This window comes from Monodon monoceros, unplaced genomic scaffold (assembly GCF_005190385.1).
Source record: "Monodon monoceros isolate NGI ecotype Baffin Bay Population unplaced genomic scaffold, NGI_Narwhal_1 Super_Scaffold_13, whole genome shotgun sequence".
In the NCBI taxonomy this organism is placed as follows: Eukaryota; Metazoa; Chordata; class Mammalia; order Artiodactyla; family Monodontidae; genus Monodon; species Monodon monoceros.
The window spans coordinates 80,491,125-80,510,416 of record NW_021703769.1 but is presented as its reverse complement, the minus strand read 5'-3'; the positions used below and the strand labels follow the sequence as shown (position 1 = coordinate 80,510,416).

Here is a 19,292-nt window from a genome sequence, read left to right as displayed (position 1 = left end):
CGTACTCTGCGCTTGATTGGCCGAGTCTGGGCAGGCGAAAGGGCCGGCGCGGGCTCCGGGAGCTCCCAGCATTCCTCGGGCGGCAGCGGCGGCGGCGGCTGCGAGGCGGGGCGGTGGAGGACCTTGTGCTGCGGGGCCGACAGCGGTTAGAGGTGTGAGGGCGGCAGGGGATCTGAGCGGGAGCCGGGCCGGTGTGGCCGCCGCCGCCACCGCCACCATGCAGGAAATCATCGCCAGCGTGGACCATATCAAGTTCGACTTGGAGATCGCGGTGGAGCAGCAGCTTGGGGCGCAGCCGCTGCCCTTCCCCGGCATGGACAGTGAGCGCGGGGTCGGGGCAGGCGGGCGAGGGGCGCGACCGACTCGGCCCCAGGACCCCTATTCTCTGGTTTCGGGACGCCCTCCCCTTCAGTTCGGGAGCTCCTCCCCCTCGGTCCCGGGACTCCTTTCCCCCAATCCAGGGAACCCCCCTTTTCCCCTCATTTGGACTAGGGAGCTCCCCTCTGCCCCGGGGGCTATTTTAAGGCAGTCTTCAGAAGGGCAGGACCACGTCCGGCAGTTCAGATAACTCTTGAATGAAGGCAGGTGTCCTGGGTTGGAAATCCTGCCTTCACTCGCACACACTCCCCAACTACAGAAAAGTACTAAGATATCCCCTTTCCCTACCTCCAGGCCCCCCACTTTGAGCGCCCTCTTCCTGCTTTCATCAAAACTGGGCCGTTGGAGGAGTCTTGCTGAGGGAAGGACCCACCTACCCCTCTCTGTAGGACACCCCAGTGAGACTCTCAAGCTCCATTGTTTTCCTAGGACTCGCACTCCTGGGAGCCCATCTCTCACTGTTTCTCTGGACCCCACCTCTGGGTCATTCATCACACCCAGGCAGCTGCATGAGTTCCCTTCACTGTCCCGCTTCGCGTGGTGGCTCCTGGCTTCCCCCCCACCCCAACTCAGGTGGGACGGGTAACACTTTATTTATTTTTATTTCTTTTGACCGCGACCAGGGATTGAACCCGGGCTACGGCAGTGAAAGCGCCGAGCCCTAATCACTGCACCGCCAGGGAATTACTTGGAACGTCTAGCACTTTAAAAGAAACCAATAGTTTCCTTAATTTCTCTCTTTTCCAGACATACTTGAAATCTAACGCTATAGCATTAAACCTCAGAGGGCTCTTAGAGGTCATTGGGTTCAAGCCACAGGTGGGGCAGCTCAGGCCTGGGTGGGGGAAGGGACTTGCCAAAGATGGCTCAGCGCCTGGTGGCTCAGCTCGACAGGGTTCTTGACCCTTCCACCTGCAGTTCCCCACGCCATCTCCTGTAACTGCCAGAGGACATGGGCCATAGCCCCACGTTCTCCCACGTGTCCTAGGGCTGGTCAAGTCTCCCTGCAGCCTCATTCCCCCCAAGTGGCCACACTTCTGATGCACACGTGACCTCTGAGGTGTCCCTCTCACGCTGACACTTCTGTGTGAGACAGTGCTTACGCTCAAGAGATATAATTCAAACAGCCTTACTTTATACACACTCAGCACTGTCTCCACTGTACAGGGCTCATAAGCCACTGCTCGCATTCAGATATGCACTCTTAAACCTACTCGTTGATACGCGTGGTCAGTTTGTGCTTTTACGTGTATGTCCACTCACGCGTGGGCTTTTCCTGTGTTGATGGCACTAGCCTGATGGCATGGAACCTTCCATGCAGGGCGGCTCTTTCTCTTCCTCCCCGCTCCAGCCTGGAAGCACAGATGCTTGAGCCTGTGAGGGCAGGCACAGAGGTGGGGAGCCCACAAACCTGTTCTTAGGGAGGGTCCAGGACATACCTGGCCACAGGTACTGCCTCAGACTTGGTAAACGCCGTCAACATTCACTGCCTGCCTGAGATCACCGTCAGTGTGTTAGAGGCCAGGGAGGCCACAGCTCTTCTTCCCCCTTCCCTGCACTTCAGTCCCATCTTAATAAATCCCATCTTAGTTATGCCCTGAAGGCATACTTCTTTATCCTGTCTGCCTAAAACCCGATCCCCAGGACTCTGGACTTCTTCTGGCTTTAGGGAATGAAACGACCTTAACCTCTGAAAAGAATGAAGGCCCAGAAATACTCTTAAATGATACCTTTTTTAATGTAAGACTTCTCAGACTTTTTGCAACGCAAACGAGTGACATCCCTGTGACTCCCATCACTGGAACCTTAAATCTGTCCTAGCAAAAGTTGCCTGCTTCCAAGAAGCCAACGAATCTCTTGCAAGTTAGCAAGGAGAGGCACGTAAGTGGGCTTCAGAGATGGTGTCGGTGGATTTCCCATGATGCTAAAATGCCTGTTGATAGAGAAAACTGTGTGGGAAGGCACGGGCTATTTATTCTGGTGGCCATGGCAGGTGAGTCCCTGGGCTCCTTGGGACAGCCCTGGACCCCACTGACTTCCACTGCGCTCAGCTTTTATTCTCCTGTTCCCCTCACCAGGACCAGCTCCATCTGTGGAAGCAGAAGACTGTGCTCCTTTAGTTACTGTGTGTTGTTATTGCATGTTAAGAGCAGTCCTGCTCCTGTGTCTTCAGTTACGCTCTTCCCTCCGGAATAGCTTCTCTAAGGCACCTGCCTCTTCTCTGGAGCCAGTTCCTCCTCAGAGCCCCCATCCGCTTCTTTGTGCTTCCTGTGAGATCATTCCCTCCCTCTGCCTCAGGTGAAAGTGCCCCTGAATTAGCCCTCTGGGACGTCTGAGCTGGGAGTAATGAATTTCTGTGATCTTGCATTCCATCCTTCCTTCCCCCATCCACTCCGAACTCCTTGAAAGCATCTTGCTTATAGGAGATTCTCAGAAAGCCCTGAATAATGACTGGTCTCAGCGTGGATGTCTCATTTTGCGGGGAATGACTGAACTAAGGAGCTTTTTCCTTGCTTGGTCAGGCTTAGCATTTTTTTTGCCACTCTGTTTCCTATGCCCTGACCCCTCCATGGGTTAAAGGCCAGAAGGGTTCCCTCCCCATCTTCACATGTCACCAATAGCAGTTACACATTGCTTTGTTTGACACCTCTTCTCCTCTCTGCAGAGTCGGGGGCTGCTGTCTGCGAATTCTTTTTGAAAGCTGCCTGTGGCAAAGGTAAGAGACCCCTGGCTCCCGACGTTCCCCCTGAGGCGCCCTCCACCACCCTGTCCCCGGCAGACTCACAGGCTCTCAGGTCCCTGGCTCACCCTGCTTTCTGCGATTCACGGTGTCCCTAGATGAAACTGTGGTCCAGATAAGCTAGGAACGTGGTGGGGTGTTCTGCCTGAAACCTGGAACACAGGCCTGAATCTGGCTCTGAGTCTGCCTTCTCACCTCACTTTCTCTGCAGCCACGAGCTGACCTGTGACATGGACAGAGGCCCCTAGCCCTGAGGTGTTCAGGAACTTTCTCAAGGTCATAGAGTCAGTGAGTGGCTGAGCCCAGGCCTTTTCTGATTCTACAGTGTACACAAGCTCACGTCCTCTGTGTACTCTCATCAAAAAACTCCAGGATAGTGTGTCTCGTGGGGTTCTTGTTCATACTAACCAGGTCCCAACACAGGCAGCGTGAGCCAGACTCTCTGCTGATCCATAAGACGTACTGCTGGGTGGGACCCTACATGCCATGTACAGGTCTGGGCATTTTTCTTCCTGTAGCCAAATTTATTTGGAAACTAAATTTTAATTAGAAGCTTGAATAGGGCGCACAGAATTACAGCAAGGGGATGGTTTTAATGGATGATTTGGGCAAGTTGTGGTTCTATAACTCAAGTCATTTACCCTGCCAGGTAGATCAGCCAGGTTGACCTCAGGCTCTCTGGTCGGAACATCATTCCTCTGCTGGGCTCCTGGTCTCATTCCCTTGTCTTCTGCCTTTCTGACCCACCACCTTCTGTTAGTACAGCCATCCTTAACACAGGGCACTACGACTGTTTCTGTGTTAACTAATACAGTAGCCACTAGCTCCGTGTGGCTGTTCAAATTTAATTAAATAAAAAATGCAGTTCCTCAATCACACTAGTCGTATTTCAGTTACTTAGTAGCCATATGTGGCTGGTGGCCGCCACGTTGGACGGCATAGATAGAGAACGTTCCTATCATTGCAGAAGGTTCTGTTCAGTGGGGCTGGTCTGGATCTTTCCCAGACACAACCTCATTCTGGTCAGGCCTTCCCAGTAGTCCCTCCAGGTCACCAGTTAGACATGTGACTTTCCCAGGGTATGGCTCTGTCCTATTTGGGTGATTGATTGCTCAGGTTCTACAGAAGGCAGACCTCCCCCAGTTTGTATACGATGCATTTCTTCAGTTCTGAAGTTGATTTCTTTCTTACTTGTTGGAAGCTAAGTGGGCACTTTTTGGGGTTTGGGAGGTTTTTTTGGGGGGTATGGTTGCTCTACAATGCTGTTAGTTTCTGCTGTATGGCGAAGTGAATCAGCTATATGTATATATTTATCCCCTCTTTTCTGGATTTCCTTCCCACTTAGGTCACCACAGAGCACTGAGTAGAGTTCCCTGTGCTCTACAGCAGGTTCTCATTAATTATCCGTCTGATACATAGTAGTATATATATGTCAATCCCAATTTCCCAATTCATCCCACATCCCCTTTCCCCCCTTGGTGACCGTAAGTTTATTCTCTACGTCTGTGTCTCTATTTCTGCCTTGCAAACAGGTTCATCTGTACCAGTTTTCTAAATTCCCCATATATGCGTTAATATACAGTATTTGTTTTTCTCTTTCTGACTTGCTTCACTCTGTATGACAGTCTGTAGGTCCATCCACGTCTCTACAAGTGACCCAATTTCGGTCCTTTTTGGGCTGAGTGAGTGGGCACTTTTAACTAGGGGTAGAGCCCACGCGGAGCCCAGGCTTCTGCTGGTGGTCCTCTTTGCCTTCTGTCTTTTAGAGCAGTGTTTCTCAAACCCCAGTCTTTTACGACCCCTACAAATTTTGCCACGTCTGTGTATCACCGGAACTCTTCTTTAACTGAATTAAGAAAAACACTCCTCCCTTCCCCCCCACCTCCCTTAGGCTTCTTAAGTTTCCATCTTATGGAATATCTGTGGGATCATGATTTGATGTTTTAGATTTTCCCAAGACACATTAAAATAAATCCATAACTATTGAAACTTAAAATGTGTGCTCACATGCTGCCGAAAATCACACTGCCTTCTGCCAGGGCAGTTGGCCACCTTCCAGGACACGCTGCTTTCAGGGGCCTCCTGGGTCCTCACACCACACCCACCCACCCCGACCCATCTTCCTCGGCAGGGGGCATGTGCCCGTTCCGCCACATCAGCGGCGAGAAGACGGTTGTGTGCAAACACTGGCTGCGGGGGCTGTGCAAGAAGGGGGACCAGTGCGAGTTCCTGCACGAGTACGACATGACCAAGATGCCCGAGTGCTACTTCTACTCGAAGTTCGGTGAGGCGTGTGGCAGGCTCCCGGCACCCAGACCCCTTGGGTAGGGAGCCCCGGGAGGCTCCACCGAGCACCAAGACCCGGGGGTTAAGCAGCTACTCAGGTGCCTGTGATGCCTGCCGACCTCAGTTGGCCCTTCAGTTATGGGCAGTTAGGGTTATTCTCTCGTAACCCCTGTGTCTTCCTAGTGCTTCTGTGTTTTGAGTGCTGGCAGGTACTTTGGGAAGTCGAGGCTAACCCGGCCCCACGGGTCTCACGGTGGGTCTCACGGTGGGTGCGGGAACAGGGCAGCTGGCTGGAGGCCTTGTTTCTGCTCCAGTGGACGTTCTCCCTTAAATCAGCTGCTTCTTCCGGAGTGGCAGCTGGTTGCCCCCCAGGCTTGAGTCGGTTCCTTCTCTCTGGAAGTGTGATCCTGAGTAGTAGCTTGTCTGTCCTAAATACCCCTTAAGAATAGCTGCTCCGGGGCTGTCTTCTGGTGGCAAAGAACCGTCCTCTTAACCTTGAAAGTGAGATTGCCTTTGTTTCTGCTTAGAGGACACGTGGCCTTAGCTGAACTGAGTGAACTGTGTGGAGAAGCCAGGGCGGTGGGGCTGGCACAGGGCCCGGTGGAGCTGATGTGCTCCGTGATGGAACTAGACTCCCCTGCCTGTGCCCTGGGCGAGGTTGCCCAGGAAGAATCCCTGTTGGTCAGGACGAGGGTGGGCGCTGGCCCCAGGACTGCTGGCCTCGGGCCCCGGGCAGGAGCCGGCAGGAGGCTGGAAGCCTGCTGCACTCTTTGTGACGGGCCGAGGAACGCTGGGCGTGCAGCACACTTTCAGAGCACTGTTGTCAGAGGAGACGTTAATTATTTCAGCAGCCCAACAGGCTTGGCCTGCTGGCTTATTAATGATAGTTGTGGCTTTTTTTGTAGAGGCAACATAAGCTGAGAAGTCAAAGCACAGACAGATAGGAAACAGGACTCAGCTTCCCAGCTCCCCACCCTCTCCGTCCTGCCCACAGCAGCATGGGAACCAGTAGCAGAAGGGGCAGCAGCTTCTCCATGGGAGCCGTCTCCCATCTGGCCCCAAAGGCAGGAGCCAGCCCTCCTGAGTGGACTCCCGGGGGCGCCTCTGCAAGCTGGCTTGGGTTACCACCTTCCCTGCTGATGGCCCTGGGCCCCGCTGCCCTCCAGGCCTCTGTGACAATCGGCTGCCTGCACCTCCCCTGCAGAGTCTGTCCTGGTGCAGACGTACTGTCTGCAGCTCCTGACACTATTCCACAGGTGAGGGTCCCCCTTCTAGGCACCGGAGGGACAGTGGTAACGAGGACAGACGCCGTCCTTGCCCTGTGGTGCTTTTACCCCAGTGGCCCAGGGGAAGAAGCAGCTGATTCACCAGTAAGACAAAGAAGAGAATTCACCATAAGTGCTCTAAAAGAGACAAACAGTAATGGGGTCACCTGAGGAGATCTTGAGGCAGTGTGGTCAGGGACAGCCTCCCTGAGGAGGGGAGACCTGGGCTGGGGGCCAAAGGCTAAGAAGAACCCCTGGGAGGCCAGTGTGGCTGGGAAGGGACTGGTCTAGACCCCATAGGGACTTGTGGGTCTGGGAAGGAGTGTGCTCTGAACAGCAGTGATCAGACTGGCCTTTTGTGTGTAAATGGACTGAAGGCAATGCAGCTGCCCAGGTCGGCAGTGCCTATACTTGGCTGAAAGATGCTGGTGGCCAGCTGGGCCCGTTGCTCCTGAGAGGAGCTGTCATAAAGGCTTTATCACATTCTACCGTAGGGACCCAGCTGTGAGTTCCCAAATCTTCCCCACTTTTATCGTAAAAGGTAGAGTCCTCAGGCCTTTCCCCTGTCCCATCAGAGCTTATCAGAGTGGAACGGTAATTTGCTACTGGTCTCAACTGATGTGTTTTCACATCTGGGCCCCCTACATTGCCAACACCTCTTTTGGGTGAGGGGTGGAGCCGTGAGTTGTTTGATGAGTGTGTACCCTGTGCCCGCCTCTGTCAGTGTCATTGACCCTCAAGGCAGCACGGACATCTGTGAGGGAAGGACTGTCACAGCCCACGTACGAGTCAGGTTACTGAGGCTCTTAGACACCCTGCCCTGGGTCTCAGGGATCGCCGGGCCGGGACCAGACACCAGACCCACCTGGCCCTCTTTGCTGTACTGTGGCCCCGGCCACAGGAGAAGCACGGGTGGGTCTGGGTCCAGCTCTCCCAGGTGGACGCATGTCTGGTCTTCCCTGCAGGGGAGTGCAGCAACAAGGAGTGCCCCTTCCTGCACATCGACCCCGAGTCCAAGATCAAGGACTGTCCTTGGTACGACCGTGGCTTCTGCAAGCACGGTAGGTGTCCGGGTGGCCGGGCTGCCTGGTCAGAAGCCAGTCCTCCCCCCCGCCCACATGACCCTCTGCTTGTCCTGCGCAAGTCACTTGAGCCCCCCCAGGTTCCCGCTGGACCGCGCTCTCACCCGTATTTCTGATGAGGAAACTAGTGTTTAGAGGGTGCGCCCTGCCCGCTGGCCTACTGAATAAGAGGCAGAGCCAGCGCTTGAAGCCCTGTTCAGGCAGCAGTGTGGGCAGAGCTCGGACTGGCAGAAGGGCATGAGGGCATCCCCTGAAGAGGGGACAATCTGAGTGACCCTGGTGCTTGGCTCCACAGGCCCCCTGTGCAGGCACCGGCACACACGGAGAGTCATCTGTGTGAATTACCTCGTGGGATTCTGTCCGGAGGGGCCCTCGTGTAAATTCATGCAGTGAGTAGCCAGCCCCTGCCCAGGCCCTGCTGCCCCCTGTATCTCCCCTGAGTCCATCGGGGCTTTGGTCACTGGGTAGTGTCAGCACAGGGTCTGGGACAGGGGTGGGAGATGGGGAGGGACCACCACTGCTTCCTGAGTGGGAAGCTCAGGGTAACCTTTACTGTGTCCCAGACCATCTAGGACTCAGATGAAAGCTATGGGCCCTGTGCTCCAGAAAAGCTCATGTACCTGTGACCTCAGATTAAGAACCTGTGCCCTGAAGGAAGGGAGCTTCAGTTTCGGGGCCTCCTATATGGAGGTTCATAGAACCCTCACACGTGAAAGGATGTCCCCATTTCACACATGGGGACACTGGGGCTCGGAGCTCAGCCGCTGGCAGGGGGCAGGTGGTAGCTCCCGGTCAAAGGCAGATCTGTGACCTCTGGAGCCCAGTCCTTGCGTGGGAGGGCTCAGCGCTCCTCTGAGCACCTCTGTCACTTCTGTCACTTTGGGTGGTTGCACCTCTGTCACTTTGGGTGGTTGTGGGGTGGCACTGGGACCGTAGTGTCCCCCCGACGCCCTGTGCTGCCTCCATGCTGCTGACACCTGCACGGAAGCAGAGTGTCCTGGTCGCTGCCATGTGGTTGGCAGGTGGCTGGTGCTCCTGACTTGGTCCCACTCCCTAGATGAGAGCCTAGGAGCCTACAGGTGGCCCAGGATTCCTCCGTGTGGGGTGGTGGTGGAGGGCGTGTCCCCCAGACCTCTGCTGTCAGAGGTCTAACACTTGAGGTGCTCCTGCAGGGAAGGGTGTTTGTTGGGAAGGCCTTCTGTGTACAAAGAGCCTCTGGAGAGGCTCTGACAGTACCAGCTGTGTTTCCCTCCTTTCTCTGAGCAGCACACTTGCCCAGGCTCGCAGCTAGGTGTAGGCAAAGCTGGGTCTGAGTCCAGGCACGTCAGACCTGTCTTCCGCACCATCCCGAGCACCAGCACCCGCCCTATGTCCAGGTGGCTCGTGTGGCTCTGTGCTTAGCTAGAGGCTGCTTGTGATTTTCCCGGGGCCAGAACTCGAGAACCCTACCAGCCTAGCTCCTCTCTCACCTCCTCTTCTCCTTTTTCCTGTCCCCTTCTGCCGCTGGGTGACCAGCCCTAGATTTGAACTGCCGATGGGAACCACCGAGCAGCCCCCACTGCCGCAGCAGACGCAGCCTCCCGCAAAGGTACCGTGCCCCGGGCCCGCGGTGCTGCCGGGCCTGGCCGCGCCCTGGCCGCAGAACGCTCAGTGCCCCCGCCTCAGTGCGGGGCCTGCCGGAGACCCGGCTGGAGATCGTGGGAGGAGGCGGGAGAGGAGGGGAGTCACCCTGGTTCCTGCTGAAACTCCAGGGAGCGGAGCAGTCTGCACCTTCTCTGGGCTGGAGGGCTGTCTGCTGGAGCCAGACGCTCACCAGGCTTCTCTTCCCTTCTTGCCTGGCGAGTGCAGGGCGGCGTGGGCGCCACACGTCTGCCGTTCTTGCTTGCGGTTCAGACCCTTCTCTCTACAAATGGGACTCCCAGCGGGGCGGGAGAGGAAGTGTGGCTGACTGGTTCTCTGGCTGGTGCCCGACTGCAGGGGGGATGCTGGGAACAGATGGTCGAGGCATCAGCTGGCTCCAGTCTCCTAAGCGAGGGGATCCCACACCCCAGCAGCGGGCTGCTCCCCTCCAGCATGAGGAGAGGGAAATGCCATAAACGAATGGGAATCTGCAGCAGTGACCCCCAACCAAAGGCGCCTTGGGTTTGGTTACAAGATGCGGGCGGGGGCCCAGAGGCAGGCTGGCCAGGTGTCCTAGGCAGGGTCTCAGCGGGCTGAGCAAACTGCCCAGCAATCGTGAAGCCTCACCTCTTACCTGATTGGACTCTGAGCCCTTTGCCAGAGCCTGCCTGGCCCTCCTCCATGCCAGAGGCCGAGCAGCCAGGAGATGTGGCCACCCTCGCAGCACTGCCTGCCACCTTCAGGAGGATGTGGGATGAACCAAAGAGAACTCCTGTCAGAGCCGGGCATTCCCACGTGTGGATGCGGCCATGACAACCTGGGGTTTCCAGCTTAGGGCTCCTGCAATGACGGGGCCACAGCCAGGGACCCACTCAGTCAGTCGGCAGTGGCCTTGCTGTCCAGGCCCCACCCCAGGCGCCCCCGTCCGCCTTGCTCACGCGGCTCCCTAGCGGAGGGCCCTCTCAGCCCCTAGACCGCAGGTCAGCGTGTCAGCCGCCGACTGTTTTCTGTGACTGTTGCCTGCCGTGTAGGCTCTAAACACCTGGCTGAACCAAGCGTTCATCCTGACCTGAAGCTAGAACCTCACAAACAAAAGTAAGGCCTGCTCATGCCCTCGCCCTGCCGCCCCAGAGACCGCCTCGTCTCTTTGGTGTTTTGTTTTCTTTTATTTTTCGTTTTTGTGTGTCTGCATGGTGTTTTTCGGGCAGCAGCTCCTGCCACCGTCACCAGACGTTTCTTTTCCACCTACTCTCCCGAGCCGGGCCACTGTGGAAGCCCTTCTTCCTGCTGGTCACGGTCATGCGGGAGAAGTCCCGCCCTCTTTTTTCCTGTCCCCATTGGTAGTCTGCGTGCACGTGTTTTCCGCAGTAAAACCGTGTTGTATAACTCTTTCCAGCAAAGTAACAATCCGCCATTACAAAGGTCGTCCTCCTTGATCCAGTTAACGAGTCAGAACTCTTCTCCCAACCAGCAGAGAGCCCCGCAGGTCATCGGGGTCATGCAGAGTCAAAACAGCAGCGCAGGCAACCGGGGACCCCGGCCGCTGGAGCAGGTCACCTGTTACAAGGTGAGTCCTGGGGCCAGGGGTGTGGCCGGGGGTCTTCACAGTGGCTATTCCCTCATTCCCCAGAGAGTTAGCTGATTTTGAAGAATGAAGACATCTTTGTTTTTTGCTGATTGAAAGAGTAAAACTGGGTCACTCCAGTGAGCTAGAGACCATGCTACTTCCGTCCACGACACACTAAGGCCAGGTGAACAATTAAACACACGCTGTTGAATGAAAGGATTGCGCTTGCAAGAAAGGGATGGGAACCTTCCAGAGGCCGGGAACGAAGTGGGAGCACGAATCCAAGGAACAGAGTGAGCCCTGAAGCCTCTGGGTGTCCTCATATCCCAGGTGGGCACACCCAAAGGAAAGGGACAGAAGCTTTAGGCCCGCGTGGGGAGGAAATGGAGTAGAACCTCCACCCCCACCCACTCACAAAACGGGACGTTCAGGGAAAGGGTAAACTTTTTAAAAACTTACTGGAAAACTTGTCCATCTCACTCTCGGCTCAGGATGGAAAGAGGGGTGGGGAGAAAAGCCCTTCTGAGTTTGTCGTCACTGGCAGGCCCTTCCTTGAGTCTGGGCCTGTGTTCACAGCCTTGGTGAGGGCCAAAAAGCCACAGACTGAGTTTTCTAATCTAAAACAGCCCCGGATGGGTGAGCCCCTGGCACCCGACTTTGAGAAATTTATTCTCAACCCAGGCCACACAGAATTCCCACAACTAAGGTTCCCCAGAATGAGCTCATAATAAAAATGGTAGAAGGAAACAAGCACCACCGTCAGCACAACCACCAACAGAACTAGACTCACAAAGATTTCAGATGTGGAGATTATTAGATGAAATACAGAATTAGTACATGCTTTCTGTAAAACCTTTTAGATGATACAGAAGTGTTCAGCGTACAGTGTTGCCCTTTATTCCCACCGTTTTCCTAAAAGAGCCACTTCACTCAGCTGTTCTGTTCTCATGTTTTGTTTTCAATACCCCTTTACACTCCACAACTCCTACAGGGGACTCCACTCAGAGGAGTGCTCTTCTAAACTTTTATTCACACAAGCACAAGGACAATATATATTTTAATATAAATAGGGCCCTAGTATGTACAGTGTTCTGTAATCCCTTTTTCCTTATAACATATTCTGGATCTCTCTGTGTTGGCATAAGTAACTAATGTATTTCAGTGGCTACATAATTTTACCAGTTCTCTGTTGGTAAACAGTTCTCCGCCGGTAAACTATTAAGTTATAGTTTTTGCTGCTAAAAATAGTGCTGAATCTGACAGACATTTGTGAGCTCTTGTCTGGTGTCTGGAGCATCCATGCCTACAAGTAGAAGGGCCAAGTCAAAAAGCATATGCCTGTATTGTTCCTAGAACTTGCCTTTGGGGAGAGCTGAGCCACTGGTCACTTCCCACAGCCATCAGACACTCATTGAGCACCTGCTCTGTCGGCTCCGCGCAGAAACCCACTGCTGTCACTCCTTCCCGGGAGGGGTCTGTGTTCTGAGGGAGTGGAAGGCAGGTGCCCAGACACCAAAGTTAAAAGTGCCCACGCATGTAGGGAAGGCCTCCCAGAGATGGCTGAGCCTGAGCCCTAACAGGTGAGGAGAGTATGGAAGGGGGGGCTGTGGAAGAAGGTGAGGGGAGACCAGACAGTTCTCAAGTGCAGTGAGGAGACTCGGGTGTCCTGAGTCAGCTGAGCTGTCCTGCCTCCTCCAGGACTTGTCGGCAGGGCCTCTGAAGCAAGCTCTCCTGAGTCCTGGAACCTTAGAAAGATGGGGCTGGGGATAGGGGATGAACCTAACAACCTCTTCCTACCACGGGCACAATTGATATTAAAGCCATCTCGGGGGAATCCTGATTCCCCAGGACCAGCCGCGGAGGCCAGTGGACAGGCCAAGGGCAGCACGCGGGGCCACGGAGTCCCTCCCTCTGGTTGTCACACCTGCCAAAGGTCCAGCTGGCAGCTACACAGGCCACTCGTCCACACGAGTTACACCTACAGATCAGAAAGACTTGAAAGCACGGGGACTGTGCAGTCGGGGGAATAGAACAGGCCAAAGCCCCGAGTTCCAGACCAAGGAAGCAAGGACTGGGAGGGCCCTGGGTGGGTTAGCGTGGAGTGGGTGCCCCGACGTGTCTCCCGACCCCTTGTTCAGTGCTCGAGGCTGCCACTTCCTTATAATTCCCTTCTGCTTTCTGAGGAGTAACAAGAACGAATGAGGAGAAGCTAAGGAAGGGTCTGGATAATCAGCCGGACAAGTCAGGGTCCTGCTAGATTTTTTGAAGTGATTCTACCGGGTCTCTTCCCCCAAGTCTAATCATTGTCCCGTCTCTCTGATCCTGTGACCCAAACCTGGCCCAGGGGTAGCGTAGGCAAAAGTATGCACGAGCCAGGAGGGAAAGATCTTTGGGTGCAGCCCACCCTCTGTCCACGCAGTGAATCCCTGAGTTGGGGGAGGAGCCTGGTGGCTTCTGTTGCGTTGCCGCCTCCCCTGTCTCAGGGGAGTCCCAGAACTGTGCCTTAGAGGTAAGTGACTGGCCAGCCATGCAGAGGGGCTTGGTCCCTGGAGAGGCGGGAGAGCTGTGGTGCCACGGGCTTCTCTTCACCCCGCCCCCCACCACAAGAGTCCGCCGTGGCCTGCGTGCTCCCTTCTACCTGCTGAGCTGCTGGCTGCGGTTTCTGTGCCACTCTACCTTCTGGAGCTCCCCTTCCCTCGTGTTTGAATGAAAATCTGTGCCGCTGAGAATTTCAGAGTCCCTGCTCCCAACCTGGAATTTAGCGGGTGCTGCCTTAGTTGAAAATTGCATTTGAAACAATGTTTTTTTTGTTTCCTCCTTCCCTTCCTGCTGTTTGCAGTGTGGTGAAAAAGGACACTACGCCAACAGATGCACCAAAGGGCACTTGGCCTTTCTCAGTGGACAGTGACAGCAGCTGGAGCCAGCTCAGAGCAACCGAGGGGCCCCGTTATTGGGGACCACTCTGGGCCATCTTTGGGAGTGTGCATTTAACTGTTTGATGCTGGTACAACTCTGGCTGGAGCTGGCAGGCAGGCATACTGGGTTTTATTCTGAGGGGCTACATCTGTCAGTTTCCCTATCATTTTGCTGTAATCTTTTTTTTTTTTTTTAAGGGGGACATGTGCTCCAGTTCGGTCCCTCAAGTTGGGATCATGTTTGTCTAGGCATCAAGGCCTCCCATCTGGGACTCTGCACACCACCCTCTGGGGAGGGAGGATGTTGTGGGGAAGGGCTTGTGTGCAGCAGTTCTGTGAGGAAGGTGGCCCTTCCCCTCAGGGCCTCCTTAAACACCAGGGGCTGCTGGATCATTTAAAGCTGTGGCCAAGTCACACCTGCTTCCGCCCTGTCCTGTTGAATCAGAGGCCGTGCCTATCCATGTGATTTGAACGAGACAGCCCTTCAGAGCAAACAAGTGTGGAGTTGCCTCTGCCGGTCCCGCTCCAGGGTGGCAGCAGTTGAGAGGACCATGTAGGGCTCTTGAGTGTGATGGCCTTTTTCCTCTGGGTTTATTTTCTCGGGGCACTTGCTCAACAATGTTTAAGGTATACCTTAAGCTGGGGCTGCAGACACCCTTGAAATAGGCGATGCAGTCCATCTGTGCACCTACCTCCTGCCCCATCCAGCATCTGCACCGTCACACACCTCTGGCCTGGAGGAGAGGACCCTGCCTCCGAGCCTGCAACCTGCTGGACAAGTGGGCCTATTCAAGTTCAATTACAAGAACAATTTTTATGAAGTTGATTAAAGCTTGTTTTTTAAGCTCTGTCTCATTACTTCGGGGACTCCATGCCGAGAGGATTCTTGCTACTGGCTGCATTAGCTGCCTGGCACGAAGCTTTGACATTGGTGCTCGCTTTTCCGCTTTTGGTGAATGTGTCTCACGACCGGAAGTGATGCTGTCAGAGGAAGAAAAGGCCTTTGTACTGGCAGCCTGTACAGTCTGGAAGCCTGGCCTTTGGGCCAGCCACCTGGCAGATGTCCTTTATTTCTGATGTTGAATACTTGTTCCTTCAAATTCACATCTTGCAGGAGATAATTAGCCACAGCATTTCACCCTATACTCCATGAAGTATATATGCTTATCGCACACCCCCTAATAAGAAACTGATTCTGACCTTAATTATCACATTACTGAAGGCCTTGGTGAAGGATAAAGAGGGTGCTGGATACAGCAGTTGAGAGCTCGTATCAGGGCCTGTGCTTTCCCTTTCCGCCTTCATCATCCCATTGAGCTTCCTGCAAGTGGAGCTTACTTACCAGGACCAGGGGGTCCCACACGTCCCAATTCCCTGACATCCCAATACCCCGGATGGTGCAGAAGATGGGGAAGGGGAGGGCATTCTTAGGAACGAGGGTTTCTGCTTTATATTGTGAAAGTGTCAGCTGACAAAAGGCCAAAAATGAGGCACAGAGCAGGAAAACACCTCGGCACTGTTGGCGGAGGCTCTAGGTGACCCCCCAACACACTGGGACGAGATCTTGAAGCTCCATGGTTCAAAGCCCTGGGCTGTCTAGGAGCTGCAGAATGACCCCACCCCACCTTGTGCAACAGGAGCTCCTATAGGGCAGGGAAATGGCTGAACCAGTGAGGCAGTCCGCATACCAGTCATCTTTTATTGGGTGTTAATTCTCCACTAGGATATAAAAGGATTCAGGGGTGCCAGGCAAAGGTCATGGTCAGGAATGCAGAGTGCGCCCTCTTCAGTGGTACTTGCGTAGCCGCTCGTGTTCTGAAGTTAGAAAGGCAAAATGGTAAGTTTCTTCACAGGTGGAGGTGAAGCCATCCTGAGAATTCCTTTCAGGAGATGACCCAGAACCTACTTGTGGAATTTACAGCTAATCTGCCACCTGGCCAGCCTCTTCCTTCCCTGAGGGAACACCCACTCAGAAAAACAACAGCACCCAAGCGCCCACCCTTCAGGGCCAGCACTGTTCTGGATGCCACAGAGTGGCAGGTGGCTCGGCACTGGCAGAAACAGCCCATGAAGCCCACTCAGCGGCCACCAGACATCTCCCACCAGACCAACTCCTCTCATGTCTCAGCACCAGGAACAGCCACGCTTTTCCAGAGCACCAGACACTGGACTGTAGCACTCAACCTATTTCCCTCTTCACACTGGCTGCTAGGAAGATAAAGCCAAGTTTTCCACCAACCTTTGGCAGAGCCTGCAGTGGCTGACAGAATGCTGCCTAAGTATTACCTTTACCCCAGCTTCATCTTATTTTTCCTGTCTTTCTCTTTGCCACAATTTTTGCATTTAAAATACGCTATATTCTGAAAAGTCCCTCCAAGTCATCAGCTTGTCTGCAGGGTGATGGACTTCTAAGGTTGAAAGTGAACCAATACCACCCTGTCATGGGAAACCCCACTGAAGGCAAACCAACCCAGAAGAGACTCACTGAGTTCCTTGTAAGAACGGCAGTAGTTGAAAAGCATGTAAGCTGCAAGCACCATAGAAAGCCCAGCGATGCTCCCTTTCTTCACGTTGATGTACTTGTTGTAATACCGGTAGTAACCTGCAAAGTGGAGAGGAGGCCACTCCTCTGAGGGCACATTCTACACGTTCTAATAGGAGAGGGCAAAGTTGAGGAAAGGCCTGGGGGCAGGAACAAACAGTACACAAAAGACAGCCACAGGGTAGCCAGAATTATATAGAGAAAAACATCAAGATGGGGGCCCCTGAGGAGGCTGGCAACCACACAGGCTCCCAAAGGATGATGACATGATGACACAGGACTGCTCTGCACTTTAAAATGCACAGACCTGAAGGACAGACCATTTCAAATACTCATCTTGAAAGTTCTGCCTGGCAGGGAGATGAGCATTATAGACTCATGTCCCCTGTTCTTCCAACTCATTTTCCTCTTAAGTCTTATGACATTTCTTTAAGACAGAGGTACTGGTACCGATTCCAAGCAATAGAAAACATTTCCTTGTCTGAAATATCTCAGAGCCAGCCTTTGATAGGACCGATCAAACATGGAAATTCGAGGGCTAACAATCTCGCTCTGTCCTTCTCTACATAACTTACTGGTCTGAGACAAGGCTTGTACTGGCCAAAGTAATTCAGGGCAAAGAAAGACCTGTTTGCCCTGAAGACGCAGAGATGTGCTTTTATTTACACATGCCCATAAGGCTCTGACCTCTTTGAAACGCTCCAGCAATGCCTTTAGGGGTGAAATCCCGCATCAGTATCCAGCTTGGCAGCTCCCCTAGTTTGACTTCCAGGAGCTTCTTGTCCTTCAGTGGTACTGAAAAGGAAGTGCAAAAAAACACACACTGGAAGGTCTCCCAATAACACAAACAGCAACCTTCTGTGTCACTTATTTCAACCATTCAATAAAGGTGCGTTCAGTAACGTTACTAAATAGAGGCTGCATATGAGCAATATTATAAACAAACACGTCACACCAGATATACTATTTTAAGCCAGAGTCTACATAATGGCAGAACAGGCTTTTGAATAAAAGCTTGCTGGGAATAACTATGTAAAAAGAGAACTAAGGGCCATGAGGAAGAGGTAAAGCAGAGGACAGATGCCTTTATAAGTAGGAGTGGGGGAGACAGAGAAGCTGGGCACATCTTGGCCAAAGGCACACAGCATGCAGGCCATGGAGGCAGGGTTCCACCTTAGGTCTGGCTCTCATGCTCCTGAAGCCAATCTGATTTCTACCTCAAGCATCCTACCTCAGACCACAGATGTCAAATGACTTAGTAAAAACCACTCTAAAGACCCAACAGGCCACAGATCATTTTCCAATGAGAATCTGGGGACAGGAACGGCTCCTGGTTGAGGCCATACTGTATTCATCTCTGGGCTTAAGAGTAACATAGGAAGGGGGCCAGGGAGGGGTTGGCCCTGTGAATATCCAGATGCTCTTAAGGACAGAATCTCTCTTCCCCTGTCCTCTTCCAAAAGATCAACTTTAAAAAGCTGTTTGGGGCTTCCCTGGTGGTCCAGTGGCTAAGACTCTGTGCTCCAAATGCAGGGGGCCCAGGTTCAATCCCTGGTCAGGCAACTAGATCCCGTATGCTGCAACTAAGATCCCGCATGCCGGGACTCAGGCTCCTTAAGGACCATCCTCAAGAGTCCACCGAGGGGAATCCCACAGGTCTGTTGACGTCTCCCAACCCTTATCAAGGACAAGGGCCTTCAGGCTTAATGGCAGCTTCTACTCTGCTACAGGCTGTCTGGAGAATGAGACACGTGGCCTTGATGGACCAGAATGACTGCTTGTCAAGAGGTCACAAGTGACAGGTGGAGGCACACCTGGTTTTAGGGTCATGGTTCAGGTGGCCTGTCCCCAACAAACTGGCCCCAACCTTCCATCTAGACTTATCCAAACACATGGAGCACCTACTGTGTGCTAGGCCGCCTGCTAAGCACTGTGGGTACAGCACTGACTGCAGAGGACAGCCTTGTGCTCAGAAGCCAGCATTCCATCGAGAAAGGCAGCCATCTCAAATCCACTCATCCTCCTGGGTTCACCACACTTCAGCCAAACCCTTTTCTGTTTCTCAGATGCAACAGGATTATTTTCACCTGAGGGCCTTTGTATCTGCAGTGCCCCTGGATCATCACAGGGCTATCTCAACTTAACGGTCATCTCCTAGAAGGCCTCCTGCCCTGCCCGCCTTATCTCAAGCACCAGCACTTCCTTCCTATGTAACCTCTGAGCTCCAGTTTCCTCCTCTGTGAAATGGCTTATTCCAAGGTTTGAAGGAGAATCTATGTAAAAGCATTTGGAACATGCTCAGAACTGTAAGCTGTTATTATTACTGTTGAAATTTCTTTAAGGTCCATGTGAAACATCCAAGAAAAAAAAAGGGAGGTGGCAGAGAAAGAAATGGCATATAACTGAACTTTAGGACATTCATAGAGCCTCAGGGATTAACTGCACCCTTTAGTTCTTTTATGAACAGAAACTGTGATTAGTTTGGTCATACTTTTGAAATGTGAGATAGTCTCAAATGAATTTCAGGAATGTTCCAAATCAGGAATATTGAGTGTCAATGATATTGAGCTCAACACCAAACAATAATGTCATCTGAGAATGACCTATACCCTACTCTGTCACCTTGCCTGTGTTATTTCAAGAAAAGTTTAACAAGTACACATCTTACATCCCAGTTTTGTCATCACTTGAATTAGTAGGCTTTTAGTCCAAGAATTACTATACCACGTCTCTTGAGTAAGAACATGGTGGCTACCTTTGCTACACTCTCAAAGTCTTCTTGCATGCAGGGAGGAGTACAAACATGTCATTCTAATACCAACTGGCTTTAAATATGGCAATGTGGTAGGGAGGGGACGATGAAGGGACAGATGGAACTAGAATGGCAGAATGCTGCT

At 53.2% G+C, this 19,292-nt stretch overlaps 2 protein-coding genes across 9 annotated transcripts in view; one reads left to right on the top strand and one right to left on the bottom strand.

Moving 5' to 3' along the window:
• Nucleotides 1-70: 70 nt before the first annotated feature.
• CPSF4 (cleavage and polyadenylation specific factor 4) lies at nt 71-15,232 on the top strand. Of its 7 annotated transcripts, none has more exons than XM_029221103.1 (8): nt 71-320; nt 3,044-3,094; nt 5,250-5,402; nt 7,635-7,730; nt 8,047-8,140; nt 9,267-9,339; nt 10,846-10,938; nt 13,778-15,232. In XM_029221103.1, exons 1-8 carry the CDS (start codon nt 218-220, stop codon nt 13,844-13,846), a joined length of 732 nt encoding a protein of 243 aa, XP_029076936.1. In that variant the 5' UTR covers nt 71-217; the 3' UTR covers nt 13,847-15,232. The 7 variants fall into 7 exon arrangements, with proteins under 7 accessions (XP_029076936.1, XP_029076935.1, XP_029076934.1 ...); XM_029221102.1 differs by having other exon boundaries at nt 10,843-10,938; XM_029221099.1 differs by having other exon boundaries at nt 75-320; nt 10,768-10,938.
• A 120-nt stretch (nt 15,233-15,352) lies between these two features.
• ATP5MF (ATP synthase membrane subunit f) overlaps nt 15,353-19,292 on the bottom strand; it is a 7,433-nt gene continuing 3,493 nt past the window's right edge. Inside the window, exons 2-4 of one of the 2 annotated variants that reach the window (XM_029221111.1) lie at nt 17,083-17,190; nt 16,339-16,455; nt 15,353-15,668 (exon numbers count right to left, since the gene is read on the bottom strand). In XM_029221111.1, the coding sequence (XP_029076944.1) occupies nt 15,640-15,668; nt 16,339-16,455; nt 17,083-17,190 (254 nt within the window). In that variant the 3' untranslated portion in view covers nt 15,353-15,639. Of the gene's footprint in view, nt 15,669-16,338; nt 16,456-17,082 lie in introns of both variants that reach the window. The other variant, XM_029221110.1, reaches the window with a different exon arrangement.